The sequence below is a fragment of the Pseudonaja textilis genome, chromosome 1, assembly GCF_049901715.1.
Source record: "Pseudonaja textilis isolate UNSWEBS1 chromosome 1, rPseTex1.2, whole genome shotgun sequence".
In the NCBI taxonomy this organism is placed as follows: Eukaryota; Metazoa; Chordata; class Lepidosauria; order Squamata; family Elapidae; genus Pseudonaja; species Pseudonaja textilis.
In genome coordinates this window covers 81,350,079-81,377,122 of record NC_141990.1, presented here as the reverse complement: position 1 = coordinate 81,377,122, position 27,044 = coordinate 81,350,079, and the positions used below count along the sequence as shown (strand labels likewise).

Sequence of the window (27,044 nt, the reverse complement as noted above, 5' to 3'; positions counted from 1 at the left end):
AAATACAGCTTTTGAATAGCAAAAACTATTCCTGATCATTTCCCCCCCCCCGTCGGTTTCCTCAGGAAGCCTTCCCTTTCCATTATATGTCTTTTAAGTTTTGTTTATCTCATAATTTTTAATCTGCTCTTAGCCTCCCCGAGTCGCATTTGCGAGAGGGACGGCCCTACGAACGACGAGACGCAGGAACATTTTCCAAAGGCAGATGGAAGGAAGGGAAAGCTCCCCAAAACACCGAAATAAAACCAAAGTACAGGGTCTCGCGAGAATCACCCGAGAAGGGCGGGTTCTCGACCGACAGCCCCAGCTGTGTATCCGCTGGGCGGTTGACATAGAAACCCAGGTAGCCAAGCGAACCTGGGCTCTTAGGGACGCGCCCGGGCTGGGTTATTCTACGGGTCGTCCCAACGCCGAAGCAAAACAGCCCCGGTCTTCGCGCGCTGTCGGTCCGCGGGAGCATGAGAAGCGCTGGCAGTTCCCGTGCGGGCTCTGCCTGCTCCAGGCTCATCGACGTGACCAGCAACGCACCGTTGCTGCGCTCGCCCGCCAGCGTCTCAGCCTCTTCCGAAGCGGAGGTATGCTCCTCAGGCTTGCATTCCCTACTATAATACCCACATCTGCGGCGTGCCTGGAAGTCGAGCCGGGGCCGACTGGTTTCTTTTCTTGTGGGTTCGAAATACGCAGCGAAACGTTTCGAACCCATAAGGAAAAGAAGAAAAAAAAAGAAGTCAACTCAACTTCCCGACAGCTCTTACGTGGATGACTGAGAATCTTCAGGAAACATCTGCCATGCAGTTTGCCCGAATGGAGATTTTTCTTATGTTCATTCGGGTTGCCGAACCCCCCCCGCACTGGTTAATTCTTCCTGGTGTAGCCATGGTGTTGCATCGAGCAGCGCAAGGCTGCTCAGTAGCAATAGCGCTTACCACTTGTATACCGCTTCACAGTGCTTTTTTTACAGCGCTTTGCGGAGTCAGCAGATTGCCCCCAACACCTTCTTGATCTCTCTCCCCCGTCAACCCAGCCAAAAAAACAATAACAAAAGTTCTAGATTTTGATTTGCCACTCAGAAGCCTGAAATCGAGCTGGTGTCCCTTTTCCTCCTTACCCTTTTTTGGAAACTGGAGAGGGGAAAAACATGAATCTGAGGGGTGAATCGGTTTGTAAAATGTATATATATATCCCACATTTTTGTTGAGATACAAAGTAGCACATGGCTTATTTCCCAGATTTTAGGGGCTAAGAAGATCGGTACAGTGTAGCGGTTGTTTTTTGTTTTTTTGTTTTTAAAAGAAAACTTCTGGAGAAAGTAACCATTGCATCAAAGTCCGACTTAGTTTATATTTTTTACCATTAGACAATTACCTCTTCATGATAGATCTTAACTGCTACAGACACAACTAGCGCTAATCAATCATGTCAGAATGATAGAACATGGTTATATAAACAGCCTTTTACAAAAAGCTACACCATTCAGCAGAAGAGGGGATGTCTCACCTACTGAAATTCTTCAACATAATAAAAAAGGTTGACATCTAGTTAATATTGGAATTCATGCCTAGCTTAGAGGCTTCCCTGGATAATGTGTGCCTGGAAAAGAGAGTTATGTTGAACATGTTGTGTTGAACCTAAGTTCCATCATCCATTATCCATGATGACTAGTGGATCATAGGAGTTGCAGTCTGACACGTTAGAAGGGTAACCATATTAAGAAGACTGCTTTAGCCAATAAATGGATTCGGAGGGAGAATATTTTCACATATAGTGATAATTATCTAACTTGGTCTACTGCTCTATGACAATAAATATCCATAGAGCTAGTTCAGTGTTGCATGGGACTCAATACAACAGCATGATTTTTCTTCTTCTTTGAAATCTATGGAAGGTGTTGCAATGCCAGGCTGTATTTTACCGATTTACACATTGTAAATCATGACACATTTTCATGGGACTTTTAAGTCTTCCATCCACATTTCTCTGTCTTGGGAAGAAACCTGTGTACACTTTATGATTACTTATGCCTTGCCAAACCCATAAGAATTTTCCCAATCCCTTCCAACTTTAAGGAATAGTTAATCTTAGCTTTCTTTGATTTGTTGAACTTTTTGATCTTTTCTTAATCATCTCATGGCTCAAGAAGTTTCTCAGTATTGGCAGCTCCCAGGAAAATAATGTTACTCAGATCTAAGCATATTTCCCAAATTTCAATCTGTAGACTCAGAGTGTTTTTTTTCAGAAATTCCTGGCATCATATCAAGAATTAAAAACTATGTGCTTCATGTTAATTTTAAATGTTAGTATGTACAATCATGTCATATATGTTCTTCAAATAAAAAATATATACTTAAAAAGTGAGGTTGCCCAATAATAAATCAGATTCTACATTGAAAGACTTTGGAGGGTGGGCAAGATATCAAGGTTTATTTCAGTCAAAAACCAGTTTATGTTATTTAAGGTATCCAGCAGCCAACAAATACAAAGTGAGTGGGAAGTCAATGAAAATATCAGTTATATTCTAAAAAATATATAAAGCGGGGTTGGACTCTATTGCTGGCAAATAATGATGTAATATTTGAAATAATTGGTCCCATCCAAACATAGCTTTGAGTTAATACGAAAACCTTTAGCATGTAACTTATGTATTTATTATTATTGTAAAGATTTACATACTACAAGTTTTATATTGCATCTCCAGATTGTATCAGCTGCTATGTGAGGAAATAATGTAAGTGTATTAAATTTATAAGCTGCTCAACTCCATTATATGACTCTGGGCAGCATGCAGCATTTATACAATATTTAAAATAAAAAGTTTTGTTTTATTTATGTATTCGCTTATCCTTCCTTTATTACTTTATAAGGTGCCAAGCAATCCTAATTCTCCTTTCTCCTCCTATTTTCCCCACAACAACAATCCCGTGACATGAATTGGGCTGAGAAAAAGTGACTGGCCCAAAGTCACTAAGCTGGCTTTCATGCTTAAGACAAGGCTAGAACTCACAGTTTGCTGGTTTCTGGCATGGTGCCTTAACCAGTGGACCAACTAGCTCTTTGTTACAATTACTCTCAAATCATTTTATTTTTTATTTTTCCTTGTCATATTAAAAATATTATCGTAATCAATTTTGGAAGCCTGTGAACTAAATCCAGGGCACTCAGAGGCCAAGCATGGCCCTAGCACCTGTATTTCTAGCTTAGGGGCTAGCCGCTGTATTATCCATCCATAAGAAGGAATGAGGAAGCTGTCCCAAATGTGCTTTTCCAAAAGGCAACTGGACTTTCTTGGTTTTTTTTTTTCTTTTGAAAAAATTTCAGTTCTCATCCAAGAAGCTTTTTCAGTTTTGAAGTGAAGAAGCTTCTTGGATGAGAACTAAAATACTTTCAAAGAAAAAACAAAGAAAGTTAAGTTGTCTTTTAGAAAAGCACCTTTCGGACAACTATGACCTGGATAATGGAGAATCTCCATAGAACAAGGAAGTTGATTAGTTACTTTTTAGTATAATTTGCTTCATTTAAGTTTCAATAATTTAGATAATGTCACTCCCAAATTCTATGCTCTCCAACCATGGGACCTTTGGACATAATGATTGGGGATTTCTGGGAGATGTGGCCCAAAGTATCGAGCAACACAAGGTTGGGGAAAACTGTTCTAATGGAAGTATTAGAAATAATTAAATTACTTACATTGTTCCTTAATGTTTCATTGTACATCAATACTTTTAGGTTAAACATTTACTTCATAGGACACTATTTCAACAGCTGTGATACTTTGCATAATGCCCTAACAATTATAGTTTCAATTATATGTCGGTACAGTTTTATCTTTCGACATTCAAGGACTGAGCTGTTTCTTATTAAACATAGCAAAGGGAGTACATTTATCTAAGATTTCTGGTTTTCTGCTCTTTATCTTTCTCTCACTCATGCTTTGATCTAAAGTTCAGAGAAACAGAGGAAGATTTTTGCATAGCTTTCTCATGGGATCCTTCCAGGTCAGGGACCTAAAATTAGGATGTTAAATGTAGGATAATGCATCCACTACTTGCAAATACAACTTCTATATAGATCTGAAAAAAAGTGGGGGTAGGGATAGCCAACATAGTTGAAAAGTTGCATTTTTCTCTATTTTTCTAAAAAAAAAAGGACCTTGTGAACATGTTGAATGTTGATAATAAAAGTGGTAACTTCCGTATTTTAAAAATAGTATACCAGATATAGAAATGTGTTTTTTTTTATAAACTTATTTCAGTTTATGAAGGCATTGAACAACTCCCACTGATTATATGCGACTTAGCTTATATTATGGTGCCACAGGCTCAGCATAGAATTCCTAATTGCCTATGGAGGAATGCTGTGGAAGACGATTAGGAATTCTGGCATTGAAAGTTGTACAATAAAGCAGTTAATATGGATAATGTTTATAAGACTAGGTAATGCTTAGATGATGGCCTACAGTTTTTTGGGGGAAAACTTGCTGGCTGTTTCATCCATCACCCAACAATATAGCTCAGTGTTTCTCAGTTCTGCAACTTGAAGCTGTGTGGAATTCAGAATGATGGCTGGAGAATTCTGGGTTGAAGTCCACCCAGTTTCAATTTGCTGAAGTTGAGGTACACCAATGTAACTTATTTAATTTCCTTAGTGCACTTTTAAGTTTTAACAGAATGTTAAACAGAAACTCAATTTGCATCCAACAAAGTATTCTCTTTTGTTATAAGCAATATTAGGCAAAATGCAGAAAAGGAATAATAAATATTAACCTGGAGAAATTGAAGGCATGAGGTAAGAAAATGAAATATGGTTAAATCTGGTTTATCCTAACCACATTCATTTTATCTCTCCATAGCTTTCTGTCCCTACACACTATATACTGTTTTCATTCATTGACTTTTGTTCTTCAAAAAAGAAAAACATTCAGCAAAGAGGATTTTGCCTAGAGCTAAACATGGAAGGAATCTCATTAGTTGAAATAACATTTCTTATTTTTAACAATTTTTTTTTTTGCTTTTTGGAATTGTATTATCTGATGTGATGCCTTCATTATCAGCACTGCCATCAAAACTAAGGACTGTATGATTGTTTATTGTAAGACTCTTGAAGGCATAGGAACCAAAACCAAAAAAACATCCTGGAATCATTTCTAATCCTCAACTTACAACAATTCATTTCATGACCGTTCCAAGTTACAATGATGCTCAAAAAGTGACTTATGACCATTTTTCACACTTACCACCATTGCAGCATCCCCACAATTGCATGATTAAAATTCAGATGCTTGCCAACTGACTCATATTTACAATAGTTGCAGTAACCCAGGATCATGCAATCATCTTTTGTGACCTTCTGACAAGCAATATCAATGGGGAAGCCTGATCCACTTAACAATCACGTCTCTAACTTAGCAATTGCAGTGATTCACTTAATAACTTTGGCAAGAAAGGTTGTAAAATGTGGCAAAACTCACTTAACAATAGTTTTGCTTAGTAAATTTTTCCCCAAACATCATATCTTGAAGCTCACTTTGGGGAAAAAATGCGAAAGAAAAACATAGAATTCTTTTCTTTATTGATTTCTTATGACCCAGAGACCACTTGTAGTCTGCAGTCAAACTACCATAGATGATCATCTCTAATGTCAAAATCTGGACACAAAGATACTTTTTATACGACCAGAATCTTAATTGATTGCCAACTTTTCACAGGAGTTTAGAAGTCTTGTCCAAAGTCTTACAAAACTCAGATGGGAATCTCAATGTCCCTTTTGATCTGATAACCTTGCAAGGTTTGGATCATTAAATTCAATGATGTTTTTGTTTCTTTAAAAGATATCATATCCAGCAAAAGGAAAAGTGCCTTATCTCAAAAGGACACATGTACCAAATTGTCTTTTGCTGTTATGGTTTGGCTTGTGTGATGGTCCTTAAAAACTCTAGCGGACCCTATTTTTTTTTAAAAAAGTAAATGATCTACCAAAACAGACTTTGTTTCAGCCTAAACCATATTTTTGTTGTTGGCTCAAAAATGATGTACAAATCTATATTAGGAGGTGAAGTGGAAGGGAACTATGTTTTAAAGAGTACAAAAGGGACATATTAAGCACAGTGGGTAAAGAAGTATTAGGGAAGATTTAAAGCTGTATGCAAAATGTATATGTTATGAAAAACTATGTGAACCAAATTTCTGAAGCAGAGTTCTCTAACCTTTCCAGCTTTGCTGACTGGAGGGAAGGGAGGGGAGATCAGCATGAGTGGTGGGCAAGCACCCATGCATGCAGTTCCATTCGTGCAAGTGGCGGGCACATGTGTGCACAAGTAGAGTTGCGCGCACATGCTCATCCACAGCTTCTGTGGCCCAGGTCCAAGTAGACCACAGCTTGGGGGATTGGGGACCCTATTTTAAAGAATTTATATTTCTTTAGAAAAAAAAAGACAGAACAGTAATACATGTAGCACTGATACAGGGTTGCATTCATCAGCACATATTATAGCAGTAATGGTAGTGATTTTATTCATTAAATCATAACTAAATGGATAGATATAGAATAAAATCGCAATACAAATTGTACTGATAATTTAAAGGTTTCTTTTAAAAAATTAAAACTTTCAGTGCTATACAAGCATTAAATATTCTCAGGTATATCATTTTCTAAAGCCTCAGCGTATTGTTTAAACAAAATTTGTTTAATTTGATGTACATTTTAAAAATATGCATATTTAGTGATATATTTTTTTTCTGTTACTTTTTCATGCTGTTTTAAAACAATTGGGGATTTTTATTTATAGTGAAGGAATGACCAGAGATGCTGAATACTTTAAACAGCAGGTGGCACAATGACCAACCAAAGGAGAGATCGGGGTTATGCTTCTAATACAATCTTCTATCCTGCCTTAAAAAACGATAGAACAGGATGGAAACCAAGGCAGAGTATTGAACAATATACAAGCATGTGCTTCAAACAGCGGTTTGAATGAATTACTTACGAACAGAACTGAAATTTGATTTAAGCTCCTTCTTATAATGGATAGAAAAATGCCACAATTCTTTCAAACAAAACCATACTTCTTAGGTAGTTTACATGTGAATGGATGTAATTGTTACAGCAACAGTAGTCTTTCCTCTTTGGCCCTCAGCAATATGACTAGTTTCCTGTAATTAAGGAGGGATCAGGGAAATGGTGATCACAGCTTTGTGTTACCTGGAAGATTTATATACCTAAAGGTACAAGGTATACACCTTGGTAATTTCAATTCAATGGAATTGAAACCATTTCTTCAATGCTCCTTCCTAAAAACCCATTCCAATCAAAATTCAAGCAATGTCTATTCAGTAACATTTGCACAATCTATCCTTGTCAGGAAAAACTAGCATTGCATTTGGACTGACTAAAAGGCTAATTGCCCCATTGAATCCTGGCTATGGAGGGTGGGTGATGCTACTAATTTTCCAACTTCTACCGCTAGGATATTTAAAAAGCTGCATTCCCAACTCAGGAACAACAAATATTATAGTGAAAAGTTAAATTCCCAGCTTTGCCCTGAAGTTTTTGTACGATTTGAAGAGCACTTAAAGATGAATCCTCCCCAACCTCATCTCTCTGCATTCAGTCAGAGTTGCACTGTGTATGCTTTATTGTTAAGGTTAAATGAATAAATAAATCAAATTCTCCTCTGAAAACATTTAAAGCTAAATGTTAGACAAATAGACAGTGTAACAGCTGGGCAGACATCATGTTAAAAATTCATTTAGAAGACACAATGTTGTTTCTTCTCACTTACCTCTTTTAATAAATCCTTGCTTTATTTGAGGTAATTGGGCTTTCTGGGATAAGTGCTGCCAGCTGTTCTCGGAATAGAAACAATATTCGGGATTTTGACGCTGAAGAGTAAAGTGGGAGAACAGTACACACATTGAAATACTAGCCAAAACCCTGATTGCAATCAGCATAAAAAAGATCAGTCCGAGCACATATGTTGTGTATTTTGAAGTATAAGTTAATTTCCATATGTTCCATTGCAGTTGAAAAAATAAAGCATGTATTTCTTTTCACTTAATAACTGTTGAACAGTCATAAGTAACCAAAGCAGCAATAATAATCTGTGTTTTAGTTTTATGTTGCATTCGATTTGTGACTCACTCCTAGAAACAGGGCAGTCATTTAAATTAGTGATGCAGTATTTCTGATTCAAAGGGGGGGAAAAAAGGTGCAACTACTCTAATGAATATCAGGTTCTCCATAAGCTTCTCTGTACACTCCAGAACATCTTTTTCTCTTCAGATCTGAAGCATTGCATAGCCCTAATATAAGTAATAGTAATAAGAAATAAAGCTCAGAAGCAGGCAATTCTGATTGGAACATACCTTTTATATATTGCTCTAAAATAATTCTTCCAACCTTAGTGATTACCAGAGCTGTGAATATTGATATATTCACTTCTGAAGAATATTAAACATTAAGCTGTACTCTAATCAAACTTCCCCTCTTGCAGTCAATATTGAAAATAGTGAACAGGAATTCTGATTAATGATACTAGAAAGAAAGAACAAGTTAATAATACTTCAAGGGAATACTTTCAAATAAGGCAGATGTGCATAGACGACATTTAAGAAAGCAAACTCTAGCCCAGTTCTTCAGACAGTACAGCACAGCCATCTTGGGGCTCCACCTGACCCCAACTTTGAGAACTGACCTCCATGTCAGCAGTATAAGAACTAATCTCCACAATTAAGCCAATGAAGCATCATTTGAGATGGATGCATAAGCAGTGGTAATTTCTTCAGTGTTTAAAAACTATGCAAAGTGACAAGTGAAGAAGTAACAATAGTTTTAGCTAGATTATAGATGACTTCCTTTTATGTTTATCTATGTTTTAATGTTGGATGCAGCAGTTGGAAGAATCAGAGATTGCTAGTGTTAGCCCAGGACTGATGAGGTTCAGGCTCAAATCTCTACTCAGCTGGAAATGAAGTGGGAAATTGTTACCTCTCAGCTTACCTTATTTACAGTATCCCAGTCTTTTCTGTAGAAAGCTTCAGTTTGCTTGTCTTCAGACACCTACTCAAGTTTTCTACCACCTGTATGAGAGTACTTGAAGGAAAAAGAGGAAAAAAGAGATTGTGTGCCCTAACCACGGATCATCAGCTCAAATTCCAGAGGTTCATATAGATTTCAGTGCTGGGATCCTGAAGCATCTTACATTTTATTGGCCATGAAGAAAACAGAAGTCTTCCATACAATGTGGACTGTAGTACAGATGAGAACCATGGCCATCCCACTGTAGAATTATTAGAAAAAAAATATTAGCCAAGAATATAAAAGTTAATAAACATCCAAATAAATTAAATCCATTGCACTCCATTGTCTTGTGCAAGTTATCTTCTAAGGCAGTTTCCATTCCGCATCCAGACTGGAATGAAGATCGGGTTTAAAGTTATCCACATTTAAAACTAAACTGATTTAAAACAATCCCTTTTTAAAGAACTGAGCAAAGCAATAGAAGAAGAATTCTGATTGTTTGCCATTAACCCTTGTTTTGTTTTGTTTTTTTTGTAAAGCAGAGAACTCATAATTATTTGCTACTGGATGTTCCTGACACTCGAGAACAGCTAGTCCATTATCGGAATGCAGCAGAAACAGCCAGCAGTGAGCTGGCTGCACTCCTAGTGAAGTATGAATGCGCTCAAGCAGAGGTATGTTTTTAAACCCTCATGAAAATATTTGTAAATAACAGAATACGTTTATGGCATGGTACATACCCTTAAATGTTTAACTAAAGCTCTCTTCTTTGGTACACTGCTTATTCATTTTAGCTATTGCATCCTGCCTACAGTATGTTTAGAAGTTTTTTTTAACTTTCAAATTTTCAGGCAGGCATTCTAGAATCATAGATTTGTGAGAATCCAAGAGGTCAATGTTGTAGATTGAGCAATGAGAGGCTAGACCAGGGCATGGATGCAACAAGACTTTATTTAAGAAATAAAGGACTGAACGTGTTAGCCCTGCCTGGAGCAGGCTCACAGCGAACAGCGGCTGACCGAACCCTGCAGCTGGCTTTTATAGCCGGCCATCGAGGGAAGCCAGCCAATGAGGGGCAGCAAACGCCCCCGCAGCATGAACGGACCTGGGTGGGAACTTTGGCAAGTTCCAGGGACATAACACCCCTTCCCCCCAGATGCGAACACGCATAGTCATTTAAATAAGCGGGTGGTCTGTGCTGGCGCCCCGAGCGTCGTAACTCAGGCGAGTTACCAAGTGTCTCAGAGTTCAAAGAAACAGGTAGGGTTGGTGATGGGGTGCGGACTTGCTCGGTGGTCTGAGCTGGTACCGGTGAAGTGCTTCTGGCCGGCGATGCCGTGGCCCCATCAGATGGTTCAGGCGGAGGACCCATCGGGCAGTCCCGGTCTACTGCCTGCTCCCTCGGCCCGGGTGATGGTGGCGAAGAGCCTCTGGGATGGTCTTCGATGAGAGTTTGGTGAGGCACCTGGGGGCTGACCTGTGCCCACGATCCAGCACTGGCGAGGGTACCCTGGCGCTTCCTTAGCTGGTCCAGGTGCCTTCTCCAGATGCGGCAGTCTTCCAGCTGGACTCGGTACGACCTGGGACCGGTGATGGCTACAATCTCCCCTGGAATCCAAAGTGGGTCTCCGGCGTAGTTCCTTGCAAAGACATGTTCCTGCAAGACAAAATCTCTGACCCCCGTCATTGAAGCAAGAGGGGTGTCAGGGCAATAGTGAGGGTGGAGCCTATCCAACACAGTTCTTAGGCGTCTACCCATCAGAAGTTCAGCTGGGGATTTGTTGGTGACCATGCATGGGGTTGAGCGTTGGCTTAGTAAGAAGCGGGAGAGTCTGTGATGCCAGTCTTCTTTGCTGAATCTGGCTAACGCTTCTTTTGTGGACCTAACGGCTCTCTCTGCCAATCCGTTGCTGGCAGGATGAAAGGGGGCCGTGAAGATGTGTCGGATGCCAAGATTGGTGGCAAAGCGGCTGAATTCTGTTGAGGCAAACTGGGGGCCATTATCCGAAACTATAGTATCTGGTAGCCCATGTGTCACGAATAGACGGGTCAAGGCCTTGGTAACCACTTGCGTGGTGGTCGTGGATAGTTGGGCCACATCGATCCATTTAGAGTATGAATCCACGACCACCAAGAAGGTTTTGCCGTGTATTGGACCCGCTAAGTCAATGTGAAGTCTTGACCAAGGCGCGTTGGCGCTCTTCCACTTTGTGGGGGTGGTGACTGGAGAGGATGGTCTGGATTCCTGACAGGGTTGGCAAGAGCTTACCCACTTGACGATGTCGTCGTCCAAGCCCGGCCACCAGACGTAACTCCAAGCCAACGCCTTCATCCGGACGATGCCCGGGTGGCCCTCGTGTAGTGCCTCTAAGACTGGCGTGCGAAGCGAGGCCGGAATGACAACTCTGGTGCCCCACAACAGGCAGCCCTGCAAGCTAGATAGTTCCTGTTGACGGGTCTTAAACGGTGTGAATTCGGCTGAGAGGTTAGTGCCCGGCCACCCCCTCCTCACCCAGTCCAGTACCTGGGCGATTGTTTTTTCCGTCTTGGATTTGGTGGCGATGTCGAGGGCGGTGACAGGAAGGTCGAGCTCGGTGACATCGAAGATGGCATGGACCGGGGCCGGGTCCTCAGCTGGAGCTGGCAGGGGGCAGCGGCTGAGGGCGTCTGCGTGGCTTAACGTTTTTCCTGGGCGGTGGATGAGCTTGTACGAGTATGCCGCCAGGAACAAAGTCCACCTCGTCATTCTGGGAGACAACACTTGGGGAGTCTGCTTGTCTCCGGATAGAAGACCCAGGAGCGGTTTGTGGTCCGTGATTAGTTCGAAGTTGTGGCCAAAAAGGAATTCATGAAATTTCTTTACCGCTGCCACTGCGGCTAAAGCCTCCTTGTCAATTTGACTCTAATTACGCTCTGTTGCTGAGAGCGTTCTGGAAAAGAAAGCGATTGGTGCCTCGGAGCCGTTGGGTAGTCTGTGGCTTAAGACAGCTCCAATCCCAAAAGGGGATGCATCAGCTGCTAGTACTAATGGAAGATGTGAGTCAAATTGTATAAGGACCGCGTCTGATGTGAGCAGTGATTTGACTGCGCGAAAAGTGGTGTCTTCCTTGTGTCCCCAGTGCCAAGGTGATTTTTTATCTAAGAGCCTGTGTAAGGGCTCTGCTACTGACGCTTTGTGAGGTAGGAATGACGCATAGAAGTTCAATAATCCCAAAAAGGCTTGTAGCTCGGCTTTAGTGGTTGGTGTGGGTGCCTCATGGATTGCCTTGACTTTGGATTCTAGGGGGTGAATGCCTGAGGTGTCAATTCTATAGCCCAGAAAGTCCACCTGTCTAGTGGCAATGGCACATTTCTCCCTTTTTAATTTGAGGCCATGCTGTCTGAACCTGTCTAACACTGCTCTGACTCTCTGGAAGAGTTGGGGCCTGTCCCTGGCCGAGACCAATATGTCGTCGAAGTAGGGTACTACGCCAGGGAGGCCCTGAAGTATACGCTCCATGAGGGATTGGAAAATGCCAGGGGCAACACTTACGCCAAATTGGAGACGCCTGCACCGGAAAGCACCCCTGTGGGTCACAATAGTTTGTAATTCGGCTGTTTAGTTGTCAACAGGGAACTGTTGATACGCTTGTGACATGTCCAATTTGGCAAAAATGTTGCCAGGCTCAAAAGTGTGCAATAAATGTTGAATGACCGGGACTGGGTAAGCGCTAACTTGTAGAAAGCGGTTAATTGTTGTTTTGTAATCCGAACAAATTCTCAGACTGCCATCCTTTTTAAGGGGTGTGACAATTGGCGTCTCCCATTTGGCAAAGTCTGTCGGCTCAATGACCCCTTGCTTTAATAATTTATCCAGTTCCGCGTCCAGTTTAGGCCAAATGGCGAATGGGACTCTACGAGGTTTCAGCCGGACTGGAACTGCTTGGGGGTCAACTGCAAATGAGATGGGAGTACCGTTATAACACCCCAACTCATCGCTGAATACGTCTGAGTAGTCAGTGAATAAGGAGTCAGTGTCAGAAGCTGAGACAGCATGGACTCCTGTTAACCCTAGGCCGAGGTAGGGGAACCAATTAAGCCACAAGAGACTAGGGAGGTTGCCGTTAACTACCACTAGAGGCAGATGGCCTTTGAAAGCTTTAAAATTAACAAGGAACTTGCCTTTGCCGAGTACTGGAATGTCCTTCCCTTGATAGTCCCTCAAGGTGAGCTGGCACTTCTGGAGCTGGTTTCTGGATAGTCTGGGCTGGATTTTCCTGAGTGTGCTCCAAGAGATGATTGAGAGCGCTGACCCCGTGTCAACCTCCATACGACAGGGTTTACCTTCTAATAAAATGGAGAGTGTGATTTTACTAATAGAATGACAGGTGTGGTTAGCATGGTAGCAAGTGTGACACTTTAGTACTTGCCTTTGGTGCCCAGAATGGGGAAAGGAAGGAACCCTTTGTGCGGAGTTGTGAGCAGCCTGGCAGACTCTGGCGATGTGGCCCTTTTTGTGACAATTGTTGCAGGTGGCACCCTTGAATCTGCATGAAGCTCTCGAGTGTGGTCCGCCACAGGATAGGCACAGGGTGATATGTTTGGGTGCACTGCTGCTATCTTGCCTGGTTCCTACCTGCGGTTGCTTAGCCTGGGTGAGACGGTGGATGTCTGTTTGATCGTTGGGATCGTCTTCGTTGATCACCTCCTCTGAGTGGATGGTGGCACCGCTTTGTTTGGGAACTGACCCTTGAATCCCGGTGGCTGACTGGGTTGCCAGCTCTGCCGCCAAGGCTTCCTCGACGGCCTGGGAGAGGTTGAGATCCTTCCTGGCAAGCAGTCGCCTTTGGAGGTGAAGGTCCTTGACCCCGCAGACGAGCTGGTCGAGGAGCATGTCATCTAAGTAGTTCTTGAACTCGCAGTGGAGAGCTGCGGTTCTCAAGGCGGCCATGTACTGATTGATAGTTTCCCCTTCAGCTTGCTTCCTCATCCGGAAGGCGAAACGTCTCGCAATTTGTGAAGGCTTGGGGGAGTAATGATTTGTGAGGATCTCCAGCAGTTCTGCCCAGGGAACGTTCTTTAACTCACGTGGAGCAACGAGTGCTGTGGCGGTATCAAAAACGATGGCTCCGCAATAACTGAGGAAGAATGACTTCTTTCTGTGCTCCCCAGCATCAGCCAGACCAATGGCATCGATGTAGTGGTTAAAACGATTTTTGTATGACTCCCACTTTTCTTCATCAGACTTGAACGGTGGGAAAGCTGGGTTGGAGTTCATGTTGTGAACTTCTGCAGGTTACACAGCTGTGAGATCTCTCTGGGACGACAAAATGGCCCTTTGTGCTCTTGTCAGGCTAGTGACTTCAGCTCTTGAGAGGTTCCACGGAATCTCTCTGTTCTCTCTGGGTTACGCTATGGCTCAGGCTGCAACGGTCGTTGGCAGCGTTATTTGAATTTCGCGCTCCTGGAGAGCATAGGCGGTAATGGCTGACTGCCTCTGACAGTGATTCGAATCTCGTGCCCTGTGCTGGCGTCAGAGACTCCCGGAATGACAGCACCGCGCTGTACTCCGACTCGAATTCAAACGACAGCCATTTGAATTTCGCGCCCTTTTGAGCTGAGCGGCTGTGGCTCGCAGCGCTTCACTTTCCCTGTAGCTTGCTAACCGAGCGGCTACAGACGCTCTTCCTTTTGCTTTTGCTGACCGAGCTCTCCGGCGGCGCGGCTGCGGCTCAGCAATTGAGTGACTTCAGCTGTTGCAGATTGCCTCTGGTAGCCATCCCACCTTCGTCGCCAGTGTTGTAGATTGAGCAATGAGAGGCTAGACCAGGGCATGGATGCAACAAGACTTTATTTAAGAAATAAAGGACTGAACGTGTTAGCCCTGCCTGGAGCAGGCTCACAGCGAACAGCGGCTGACCGAACCCTGCAGCTGGCTTTTATAGCCGGCCGTCGAGGGAAGCCAGCCAATGAGGGGCAGCAAACGCCCCCGCAGCATGAACGGACCTGGGTGGGAACTTTGGCAAGTTCCAGGGACATAACAGTCAACTAATCCATTCCCCTACTTGGCACAGGATCTTTTAAAATATTTTTGGGCAAGTGACTGTTCAGCCTTTCTCTATTCATCCTCCCTCCAGTGAAAGGGGTTGTACCACTTCATGAGGCAACCTATTCCACAATTTCTTAGTGTCAGGAAGACCTTAGTAACCAGCCTGGATCTACTTCTCTTATAGTCTTAAACCATTGGTTATAGATCTATCCTCCTCCTTTTATGTGACAACCTTTTACAGACATGATATTCTTCCGACTAAAATCGGAATTCCGATTTTTGGGGGGAATCAGCCCCGCCCCACCCTTCCCCCCTTTCTTTTCCTCCTTCCCCTCCCCTTGGAGGCCCCCTGAGTCAGGAGTTGCTACTGCCCGGCACGGCTCCACACGGCTCCAGTCCCGCATTGCCTCAGGAAGGGAAAGGCAAAAAGGAAGAGCCACGGCGGCGCTTTGCAAAGAGGACCGGCGAAGGCGAAGCAGTTTTGCAAACGATTCCTGGCCACCCGGATGTAAATAAACGGGTTTTGCCCAGGAAGCCCATTCTCACGAGTTTAAAAGGCTCATGTAATAATACGCCTTTCTCTCTCCCCGCCCAACGGGACGCGCTTCAATGACTCCTTGGGCTGCTCTCGCTCTTTCAAAAGTGTGAGGCAGGAGTCAGTTGCAGGAAAAACCGAGCCAAGGAGCGGGAACACAAGTCGCAACTGCAAGGCTAGTGGCAGGCGGAGTGGGGGGGGGAAGACTATTATTCCTGTTATTCTCGTGCTGTGGGGATAGTGAGCGTGTGTTTGAGTGGGTGTTTTGTGTGTGTGGGTTTGAGCGTGCGCTGATGCCAGGCGAGAGCTGCCTTTGGGGTTATAGAGCCGCCGCCTCTCGCCGAACTACCTGCTCTGGATGCAAAAAAAGTTCTTGTTGGGGAGGAAAGTGGACCCACGTCACGCCCCGGGTCTCTTCTCCTGCCCCTCCCCCCCAGCTGCCAGGTGCCCGCGCAATCAGCCTGGAGGAGCCCTGCCACCTTTAGCCCGCAGCTCAGAGGATCTTATGCAGGGGGGCGAGGAAGAGCCCAAAAGCACCAGCTGAGGCTTCCGTGCAGGGAGGGGTCACTGGGGAAGATCTGGAGGGTAGGTGGGGGGGGGAGAAGAAAGAGAGAAGGGGGTGTGTTAGTTGAGGTCAGGGCGGGGAGCTGATCGGGTGCTTAGCAGGTGCTTAGGCAACCCCTGCACCCCTGGCTACTTTTCAGATTTTTTTTTCAGAGGGGAATATCATGCCTGCTTTTAGATATTTGAAGACTTTCCTTCTCTCCCCTTGTCCTGTTCTGCAGGCTAAAAAAAAGGTCTAGTTCCACAGGAATGGGTTTTTAATTCCTTCACCATCTTGTTTGCTCCTTTCTCAACCTGCTCCAGTTTGTCCATAACCCTTTTAGATGTTGCAGATCCCAAAATTGGACACATTCCACGTGGAGTCAGCATAGACTAGAGTGGGACAGCTACTGCTTGTTCCTCTATCATAATAGTCCACTGATTTCCTCCTTTTCATAAGAGTTTGAATTTTACTTGCGTAACACTCAGAAATATTTTGCAAGTTCCTAATCTGTGAAGTTTATAGTTCCTTTCCCTTCTTTGCTTCTTATATATCTTTTATAAACTGCTTCAACAGTGAGATGGGCATATATATTTAATAAATAAAAGTCTACCATGAGCTTCTTCCAATGGCAGATTTGCAATGGCTCTTTCTTTGGTACATAACCAGTACTTAACGAAAAAAACTGACAAAGTGTTTCAGCAGGTGCCACCAACATGTTTTCCTACTAATAAAGCATACCGCTTAACAAGGGTTGCATGTTAGGATTGTTTTATTTACATGGTTTTACTAAATAAGTGTTTTAGGACACCAGGTACATTTTTTTAAATGTACAGCTATGATTGTTTGATTTTAAAAATGAATGGGATGATCCCAAAATCTTGTGGGTAGAACCAAATTAATATTATCTGTGTTTACATGTGTGAGTAGATATTCTACTTAGAATATTTCTGAGATTTCTGGCTAGACAGAAAGATATCCCGATCTGAAAAAAGTATAGGAACGTTAAGCAGCAGCCATTAAAACAGTATTTTAAAGCATTCACAGAAACGAATTCAGCATTCTCTGTTATCAACTTAAAACAAGTTTCCAGTCCTTCAAACTAAACCAAGAGCTTTACAGTATAACTGTGACATCTGAGCTGGCCCTTACTTTCAGATATATTTGTTCTGGTTTGGATAGTTAGTACAGTTTCAGCAGTGACTCTTTTTCCCTTTGGTTCTTTTCTGATAGACAAACCTTGTAATGTTCTTGTGCCACAGCCCAATTTTATGCAAGTAATGTCTTCACAACTTCTCTTAGCCTTATACCTAGATACATGGAACTGTAGCCAAACAGAGGGACACATTAATATGTCCATCATGTTGAGGAGTGGAATCCTAACCACCACAAAAGTAATACTGCATAAGAAAAGAGTTCTGAAGTTTCTTAAAGAGACGATTTCTGAAAAAACAAGTGCTGCCAAGGGTTGGTTCATTGTCTAGGTTTTTTGTTGTTTGGATGATTTTTGTTTGTGGGAATATATTGAACATTATACTAATTCCTAGATTTACTGCATGAGTCATTAATTGGGAATTATGTATGCAGTTGTTCTTGCCAGACTCTTAATTTATTTAATTAATGTGACAGTCAAAAGCAATTCTCTTCTTTATTTCATTCTGTTAATAGCTCCCAAAATTTCAACATAAGGCAAATGTTTATCATTTGTTTTCAAGCTTTTAAATCTCCCACTTTTGCCAACGTTATTGATTTCTGTAAACAATATATTCATTTATTGCCCAGAATAATGTTTAATTGCTTATGAGTTTGTTTTATCTTTGTTTGAAGTCCCCTTTTTCAATCCACTTCTGAACTGCACTTTGTTCAATAATAATCATTTATATATTTAATTCATTTTAATTATACTTTCTGCAAACAATTCTTATCACTAATTCTTGCCCCTGATCCAGACACTGTAACAAGAGGTAATTCTCAACTCATGACCATTAGTTCAGCAACTATTTGAAGTTTCAAATGCACTGAAAAAAAAACAATTTATGACTAGGGTCCCGGCATCAAGGCTTTTGCAGCATCCTTACAGTCATGCAATCACCTTTGCCCATTTGATCATCTGCATTCTGTGGCCTTTCCCACCATAGTTGACCTTTGTGGTCTACTTGCTCCAACTGCTGACCAAGAAATCCGAGCCTGTTACCTTTTGCAAGGCATTTGCCAGCTGGATGAGATTTTCTTCTCAGGGTCTCTGTTTGTGGTTTCCTTGTGAGACCCGGAGAAGATGGCCTCATGTGGCGCCTGCCATTCTCCAAATAGCGTATCCCATTCTTGTGATGCTTTGAAAGACTTCAGAAGCTTTCCAAATGTTTTCTGAAGGACCACAAGAATGTCGTGTGACAGAATCTTTGGAGTGCAGGGCAATAGGATAGCTGGGGTTTTGTACTGTGGCGCTGGAGTGGCTGGTCATGGTGTGATGACACTCCTCAGCAGTGGTGCTAGCTGCACTGCGACTAAAGTAGAGGTGTAAAGTGGAGAACAATTTGCTTTTACCTACTTCCCAAAAGTTAACAATAGCTTTCTTTCTCTTCCTGATTCTTACCTATCTTTAATTTTTTAACGAATTGGTTTACCACCCATTCCCAAAGTTTCTAATGATTAACAATAAAAAAATATATTAAAAGAATCATTCCAACAAAAAACCCACTCTCCCCAGTTACAATAAATTCTATCAACCATGGGGGGAAAAATGAAATCCTACGTGCTCCAATGCGTTCTGGCATTCATAATATCAATGGTAGGATTCAAACATTTTTACGACCGGTTCTGTGGGTGTGGCTTGGTGGGCATACCGTGGCTTGGTGGGCATGGCAGGAGAAGAATATTGTAAAATCTCCATTCCCACCCCACCCCACTCCAAGGGAAGGATACTGTAATATCTCCATTCCTTCCCCACTCCTGGGGGAAGGTTACTGCCTCCCCACCCCACTAACCTGCTTTCCAGCTCCATTCTCCTGTGCAGGGCAACAAAAGAAGACTCAGCTGATCATCTGGGACTCAGGAGGCAGAGAGTAGATGGGGGCGGGGCCAGTCAGAGGTGGTATTTGCTGGTTCTCTGATCTACTCAAAATTTCCACTACCGGTTTTCCAGAACTGGTCAGAACCTGCTGAATAACACCTCTGCATAATATGCTTTTCTTCGGACATGGATTTTGTGGGAGCTTTGAGAATGTGAGTCCTGAAAAAGATTTGAGTAGATTCACAAGAAAAGATAGCTCATATAACTTACTTTTCCACTGAGGTTTCTATCAGAATCTGTCTAATATGAAGAGCTACTTTTATAAGAAAATAGTTGTTCAGATTGCTTGTTCTTCTAATATGTATTATCTATTCAGCCAGATAGTTGTGCTCTTTAATCACATATGAAATATTTAAATTAAGTGGAAAATTCAGTTGCTTGAGTAATACATGGGATGCATGTATTGTAGTGCTAATCTGTCTTTGCAAGCAGGATACAGTCAAGTAATAACTTTAGCCCTGTTATATTTTATTTTCTATTTTCTATTTATAGATTCTAGATCTTAAATCCAAAATAGCCTCACAGGAAGTCGCTATACAAGAATTCAAAGCTGAAGTTGGGGGCTATAAGGAGAATGATGCTCGTCAATCTTCTCTCCTTTTTTCCATGCAACACAAATTCCAAGAACTTGAGAAGGAATCAGGCACAATTGCTATTTCCAAACATCAAGCGGAGCTAAAATCACAGGCTATTCTCCAAGAGAACTTGGAGCTAAAGGAGAAAATACACGAACAAGAAGAGCAGATCAGGTAAGAACTGCAGAAAACGCTAACTTTTCATGTAAAATAATTGCCACGGAGCAGAAGAAAACGGTACTTGTTAGGATTGTTAAGTGAGGATGGTGGGCTGAAATAGTTGAATTCTTTTTTATTAAAAACTAAGCACTAAGTTTCAATGTTTCTATTTTTTTAAAAAATAAATTGGAAATACATTGCGTGTGTGTGTGTGTGTGTGTGTGTGTGTGTGTAGAGGTTGGTAGGTAGGATGCTATTTGAAATTTCTTCTGAGAAAGTATTGTGTGTATTTTATATTTGTAACTCCTCAAGTCTTCAGAATCACACAAGAAAAATTTTAGTTAAATGAAACAAACTGAAACTTGAGTTTCAATCCAGGTCATAAAAACAAAAACCCAAAACCATTTGGATTTTCTTTGTTTCTCTGATGGCTGTGGGAGATATCTCATTACCGAGGAAAGGAAGTATTTTATTGTGATATAAAAGTCTTTCTTGAGGCACTGTATGTTGTGTCATGAGCACCTGTTTAGTATTAGTTACATTTCTGATGTAAGGTACAAGATTTAGGTTTTTATTTAACTTTATTTAACTTCTTTGGATCATGAATACTCTCCTATTGTCCTTCTTCTCAGGGTTTTTAAAATGGAAAATTTGGAACTATTTACAGTCATGAGAAACCTAGATGGAGGGGGCAAATAAAAAGGCATTTGAGAAGAGTAGGAAACTCCCATTTCATCATTGTTATGTTGAGGTCAGTATGTAACTGACTCCTCCTTGCAGTGGTTCAGTCTTTTCTCACACCTCATTAATTTGTGTGCTTGAGAATCCCACAGAGGGCATTTTAATTTTTTGGAATGACACCTGCCTCTGCAGCAGACTGTAGAGTCTATTCCACGGTGGCTGGGGAATTCTTGAAGTCAAAGTCCACACCTTAAAGTTGACATGTGTTTGGGAAATACTGCTCTAGCAATGCAATCTTGCCTCTCTGAAATTATCAAAATTATCCTGAATCCTTAGACCAGCCCAACCCATTGGAGAAAATTGTTGGCTCATGAACTTGTAAGAATAGCATTTGATTCTTTGATTCTTTCCTTTTTTAACTTAGTGTCCTCTTCTCTCTCTCTCTAACATATCCAGTTAGGGGGACTAAGTGTCTTACAAGGAGATAGTCTGATGGCCTACTCATTGTCTGTCGAATTAAAGATAGGGATTTGATTATGCTATGCAGAGAAACGATTCCAATCAAAGCAGCTGCTTTCATTCCTCAATGAAATGGGCAGTTATTTCAGCAGTAAACCCATAGAGGAAGTGATTTTCTCTTCCTGAACCTGGGCAAAGACAAAACTACTTTTATCCTCCCCTTCCCAGTCAGGGAAGTTATTGGATATGAAATCACACCTCGGTAATCCTTGCAGATCTGATTGCACATAGTGAGATCAGTAAAGGAAGCACATATAACACCGCTGTTGCATTGGCTACCAGTTTGCTTCCCAGTCCAATTCAAGGTGTTGGTTATTACCATTAAATCCTATATGGCATGGGTCCGTGTATCTGAGGAACCATCTACCCCAATGGGACTTGTCTGCCCCACATACATCAGCAGAAGAGGCCAACTACAGATCCCATCTGCTAAGGAATTCTGGCAGGCGGGGTCGGGGAGAAAAGCCTTTTCTGATGTGGCCCCATCCCTGTGGAACACTCTACTACCAGAGCTGAAAACTGCTCCCATCTTTTTGGCCTTCCAGAAGGGTATTAAAACTTGGTTTTGCTAATTGGCTTAAGGCTCTGGGGGGATGTTTACCACTGCAAGTGGTTGATAGGGTAAGAAGACCTCATCCCTGTGCTATCTGTCTCTTATTCCTGGTTTCTTTTGTATGATTTTAAATTTTATTATGATAAATTAAATCTGTGGGTCACCTAGAGACATAGGGGAGATTGGTGGCATAAAATGAAATAGATAGATGGATAGATGGATGGATGGATGGATGATAAAGATAGATAGATGACAGATAGATAGATACTATAGAATGATGGATGGATGGAGGGATGATAGATATGGGTATGTGTTCTTAAACATGAGAAAAGGGGTAGAAGTAATCAGTGATCAGTTCCAGGATGAAGGTCACACCAGAAGACCTATCAAGGATATAGTTGTCCGAGAAGATTCAGAGAAGTACAAGAGCCTTCTAGTAAATCTAAGTGTATTTCACACACCCTCCCCCAGAAAGGAAAAGAGGAGTCCAGGTTTTTCTTCTGAATCCAAAATAATTGTGGGTCTATTTTTCTTGTACACCTAGCAAGTCCAAAAGTCTGCCTCCAAAGAAATCTAAGGATGACCAGAAAAATACAAATCTGTAAAAAGTCAGGGATCCTCCTCTTCATTATTTTCATGCACAGGAGGTCTCATCAATTCTGATTTAAAATTGCATTGCAGTTTGGTGGCCATACAAGAGGAAGGAATCAACCTCTAACTAATCTTACCTTTTCCGTGCCATTTCTTTTGTAATTTTGCTGCATAGTCACAGTCCTTATGTGTGTCAAGCAAGCCTGAGCTGGGGGGGGGGAGGGGGGGAGGATCCATATGCTTAACCAAGAGTTAAGGAGGTTCCCTGGGGCAGTGAGATGTCCCTTTTCCTGGATCATTTGACAAAAGTGTTGAAACTGAACGGGCAATGCTTGCTCAAAACAAATTAATATATAGGCTGACTAACATGGTTTACTTCCTGTGTATAACAAAGTCATGGAGCTTTCAAGTTGTACTGGTAGATGTTCTGGAGTTGCTATTTCTTGCAGAAATCCATGCAAGCAAGATGAGGAAGTCCAAAACAGTTTCATTTAGGGTCTTTTAGACTTTAGGAATCTTCTGCTTTATGCAGAAAATTCAAGACTTCAAGGAGAGACTGTGTTGGATCAACTTCAAATGGGCTTATGTATGGGCAAAAAAATCTACAAGCCTGCAGCCTAAACCAGTGTGCTCACAAATATTTCTTATGCAAAATCCCTTAAGGTTGATTCTTTGAAATTATTTAATTTGCCAAAATGGCTGCTAACACTCTGACCAGAAGTTGTGTTTGGCTGAGGAACTGTGAAATAAACCCATATTTATAGACTAGATTAGCAAATGCTTCCTTTATGGAAACTTTTCAGTGAGTTTTTGAATATAGTGCACATTGAGGCAACAGCTTGTTGAGGCTGTACTCCCATCCAGAATATAGAATTACAAGTCCAGATTCTTTCAAACTGTTAATTCCTTATGGGATCAAACATCTGGATAATTCTAGAACAAGGCGAAATTCAAGAATTATAGTCAAAGCCTCTCCTTGTCCTCTGCTTATGTTTTGAAATGCACTAAGATATACAACTCTGTATGATGCCAAAGCAGTCCATGGAGCAATAAACAACTTTCTCCTAGACTTTGCACACATTTAGCTGCAAATAATTTGAAATCAGTGGGTAGAAGATACAAATGGAAAGGGGCATTCACTGGAATTTGTTCTCCAGCTGCCAGACTTCTCCCATCAAGTTTCTGGAGTAAATCACAGATCTCTGCTACTTGATTTGGCAGATGGTTCACAAACATGGCTTATTTAGATAAGAATTATTACTGCAGACAAGAGCTGAGCCAAGTAAAAATACTTGATTGTCTACCGTCAGTTTGCCAGTTCCCCTGGTATTTATGAAAGTTGAAATCCTTAGTTCTTTTCTCCCCATAAATTAGTGGACCCTTGGGACAATGCTTGGTGGCCTTGAAGCTGCCAGTTGTGTTTATAACTGATGTAAGAACTCCTGGCTCTTGGCTTGACACTCTATCATCTTGCCTTCCATTTCTTTCTTCCTGTCTCAAAACATGTCTGGGAATACTTGGTGCTTGTTCCCTCTCCAACTTCAGCCAGCCAGAATGGAGTGTTGTCTCCCTCCTTGTCACCATGGCCTAATTGTGAAAACCTCAACACTTTCAACATTCTCTATCCAACATGTTTGGGTGTTGCTTTCCCTGTTTCCCTTCTCAATTATATAAACTTTCTCCTCTCCCTGTCGCCCTTGCGCCAGAAGTTCTAGGAGCTGTAAAAACATCATGGCATGGACATTCCAGTTTCTTGGATTTGTGAAAATACCTCGAATGGAACTGCCAACAGATGTTAAGCCATATTGTAGCAGCACTGTTCTTGTTTTGGGTGTATCATGTTTCTAGTGGACATTTGATAAAAACAGGATCACCAACATGGTTGCCAACGTCTGATGACGAATATAGCACAACAAGAAGAAGACTGTTCCTGTGGTGAAGGACAAGCAGGGGCTCCATGATCCTGAATACGTTGTCCATTATGACCCATCTCAGCAGAAAACTTTGTCTTACACCTGCCCAGGCTATTTCAGCTGCGAGACTCTGGAAGCAGGAAGATAGATTCCTAGATTCACCAATTATTTATACTTCGTAACAAGGCTTGTATTGATAACCTTCCAAATCAACATAGCCTTTTCCTTAGGAACAAGAAGTAGAAGAGAAGAAGAAGTTCAACCCATCAGCCAGCTGTACATTCTTCTTGCTTGAGGGAAGAGTTACTGAATCTCTTCAGGCCAGATGGACTTTTAGTTTATTTAAACCACAGGATTTTGGTGGTCTCTTGTCTGAGTAGATATCACATCCACTTCCCTCCTAGTCATTTCTGCTGCTCTGTCAAGCATTTACCAACCAAATCAACTGATCTGTTGCAACACCTCTTCTCCCCTGAGGGCCTTACAATATCATTTAACTTTCCCCCAGCCATGTTTACCAGCACTGAGGGATGTCATCTTGTTCTGAATATAGAAGCTGTATTTATTTTTTTTAAAAAAAACAAGTTTTATTCAGTTTTCCACATTTTAATATCTCTTTTTAGTGAACAGCATGATTACAAGTTTCACATATACATACAAATATGACCATGGTTACATATTCAATTTTTATATCAAATTCCTTATCTTAACAGTGCTTTTATACATTTTCTATTTTATTGTATTATTCCAAATATTTATCTCATTATTTAATTCACTTATGATAACTTCATAATTATTATACTTTAGTACTTTTTACTGTCACATTTGTATATTTCATCTTAGATTCTAGTTAAAAAAAGACATTTCTTCTATAAATTGGTTTCCCCCCTGAAATCTCAATATAAGTGCACTACCTCTAAGTTACAAATTCATTTATTTTCATCCCTTTTTAAATATCATTAAAACATTTATCATTATTACCTAAAACATTAAACTTAAAAATCCCTTTAAAACTACATAGCATATATAAATCAGATTCTGCATGGTTTTTCTCCTTTTAAATTTCATTAAATTCCTCCCCACCCCTGCCCCAAAGGACATATTAATCTACTCATTCAAACAGTAAAACAATCCTAAACCCTAAAGTTAATTCCATTTCAGCTCTCCTATATCATTTCATTTATTTCCATATATTTAATACACATATTCCATCAATTATTCCATTCATATTTAAACAAAAAAAGCCAACATTCCAATCTTAAAAATATTTCAATATATCTAATATACTTATTCCATTATTTGTTACAATTATCTCTCTACAAAAAGTGGAAGAGCATTAGATTCCATTATCCAAAAACTAACAATTCTGTTTTTCCATCTTGTCAGTCTATATGTCCCTATTTCGTAACTATAAATTTATTTATATTACCCCTCAATATCTTACAGAATCCCCTTTCTATATAATATTCACCCATTAACTCTGTGTCCAATTCAGCATTTCCCCATTTTTTTTACAATTCTAATATTTCTTTGTTTCCAAATCCAGTTTCTTGTCCCTTCTTGCCCCCTGTCTTTTCTCCTTTATTCTTTCACTCCAGTTTTTATTCCTCTCTCTATTTATAGCTTCCTTTCTCCCTTTGAATTTCTGCTGACTCTTTTTCCTTTTTTTAATTTTTTGGATATTCCCCTTTTTATTTAATTTCTTAAATCTCCTGTATTTATTTCCAACTCTTTTCTTCTTTTTTTCAAGACTTCTTTGTTCTCGATGGTCACTAAAGATGGCCCCTTCTATGATTTGCTCCACCTCCTCTTCTGCCTTTTGTCTTTGTTGTTCAGATTCTGCTGTCGCATTTTCAATACATTTTAAAGCAAAACCCAGCGATTCACCTCGTTCTTGTAGTGTTTCTTTCATTTTTCTGAGTTCCATTTTTAATGCCAGAAGAGAAACCGCCATTTTACAACTTTCTGATTCGCAATTTAATCCAAATAGTATCTTAAAAGTTTATTTCCAACAGTCAACTTTTCTTCCTCTCAAGTTTTTAAGTCTCCACTAACCCAGAGCCAAATCCATGTCAGAATCAGCAATTAATCCAAAGGCAGAATCTTCCTACTTCTTTCTTTGTTACAATATTTCAATTTTTGAAAGTTCTTGCTTTATTGTATCAATTTCCATGCAATTTCAAGAAACAAAAGAGTTTTTTAAACGAAAAACAAGTTGAGTTTAACTGAGATGGCACTGTTTATTATGCTAAATCTTCACCCCCTCTTTTATTTTTTCTTCTCTATTACTCAGAGCTTTTTAAACCACAACTTTCCAATGAGAAAAAGATCAAATCTAGTTGATATTAAATTTCCACTTTAACAGTCTATAGTTCAGCTTTATTAGTGCCAATATAAAATCAAAATATACTTATCCAAGTTGATTATATAGTTCCTTCTCCAGCTTCTACCTTTTGAGGTTTCAAAGCCCCGACACTGTCAAAAGCAATTCACACCTTTTTTTTCTCTTTCTCTTCGCCACTTAAATCTTTTCTTAAAGATTCTTTGAAATGTTAATCCTGGGGGTATCTTCCACTTGATTATATCGTCCTGTTCCTCCTGATGTTCGCTTCTTTCTCTCTCCTGCACAATCTTATTCCAGTCTAATCTTCCCCTTCAGGGTGGCCATTTCAGACCTCCGCTTCAGATGTCTTCTGGAGGGAGCAATTGCCAAACTGGGGAGGGGATTTGCGACTCTCCTCTACCCAGCTGACAGTCTCCCCTTCCTCTGCCACCCCTACGAGGCAGCTTCTGTCCTGAATCCAAAGGATTGGGGCTGTCTGATGCCGAAGCATGAACCAAAGCCACGCACAATTGCGGTCAGC

At 41.1% G+C, this 27,044-nt stretch overlaps 1 protein-coding gene across 2 annotated transcripts in view; it reads left to right on the top strand.

Moving 5' to 3' along the window:
* The first annotated feature begins 275 nt into the window (after nucleotides 1-275).
* Nucleotides 276-27,044, top strand: part of CCDC170 (coiled-coil domain containing 170) — a 73,128-nt gene continuing 46,359 nt past the window's right edge. Inside the window, exons 1-3 of one of the 2 annotated variants that reach the window (XM_026705015.2) lie at nucleotides 276-575; nucleotides 9,552-9,686; nucleotides 19,682-19,938. In XM_026705015.2, the coding sequence (XP_026560800.1) occupies nucleotides 459-575; nucleotides 9,552-9,686; nucleotides 19,682-19,938 (509 nt within the window). In that variant the 5' untranslated portion in view covers nucleotides 276-458. The remainder of the gene's footprint in view (nucleotides 576-9,551; nucleotides 9,687-19,681; nucleotides 19,939-27,044) is intronic. The other variant, XM_087939409.1, reaches the window with a different exon arrangement.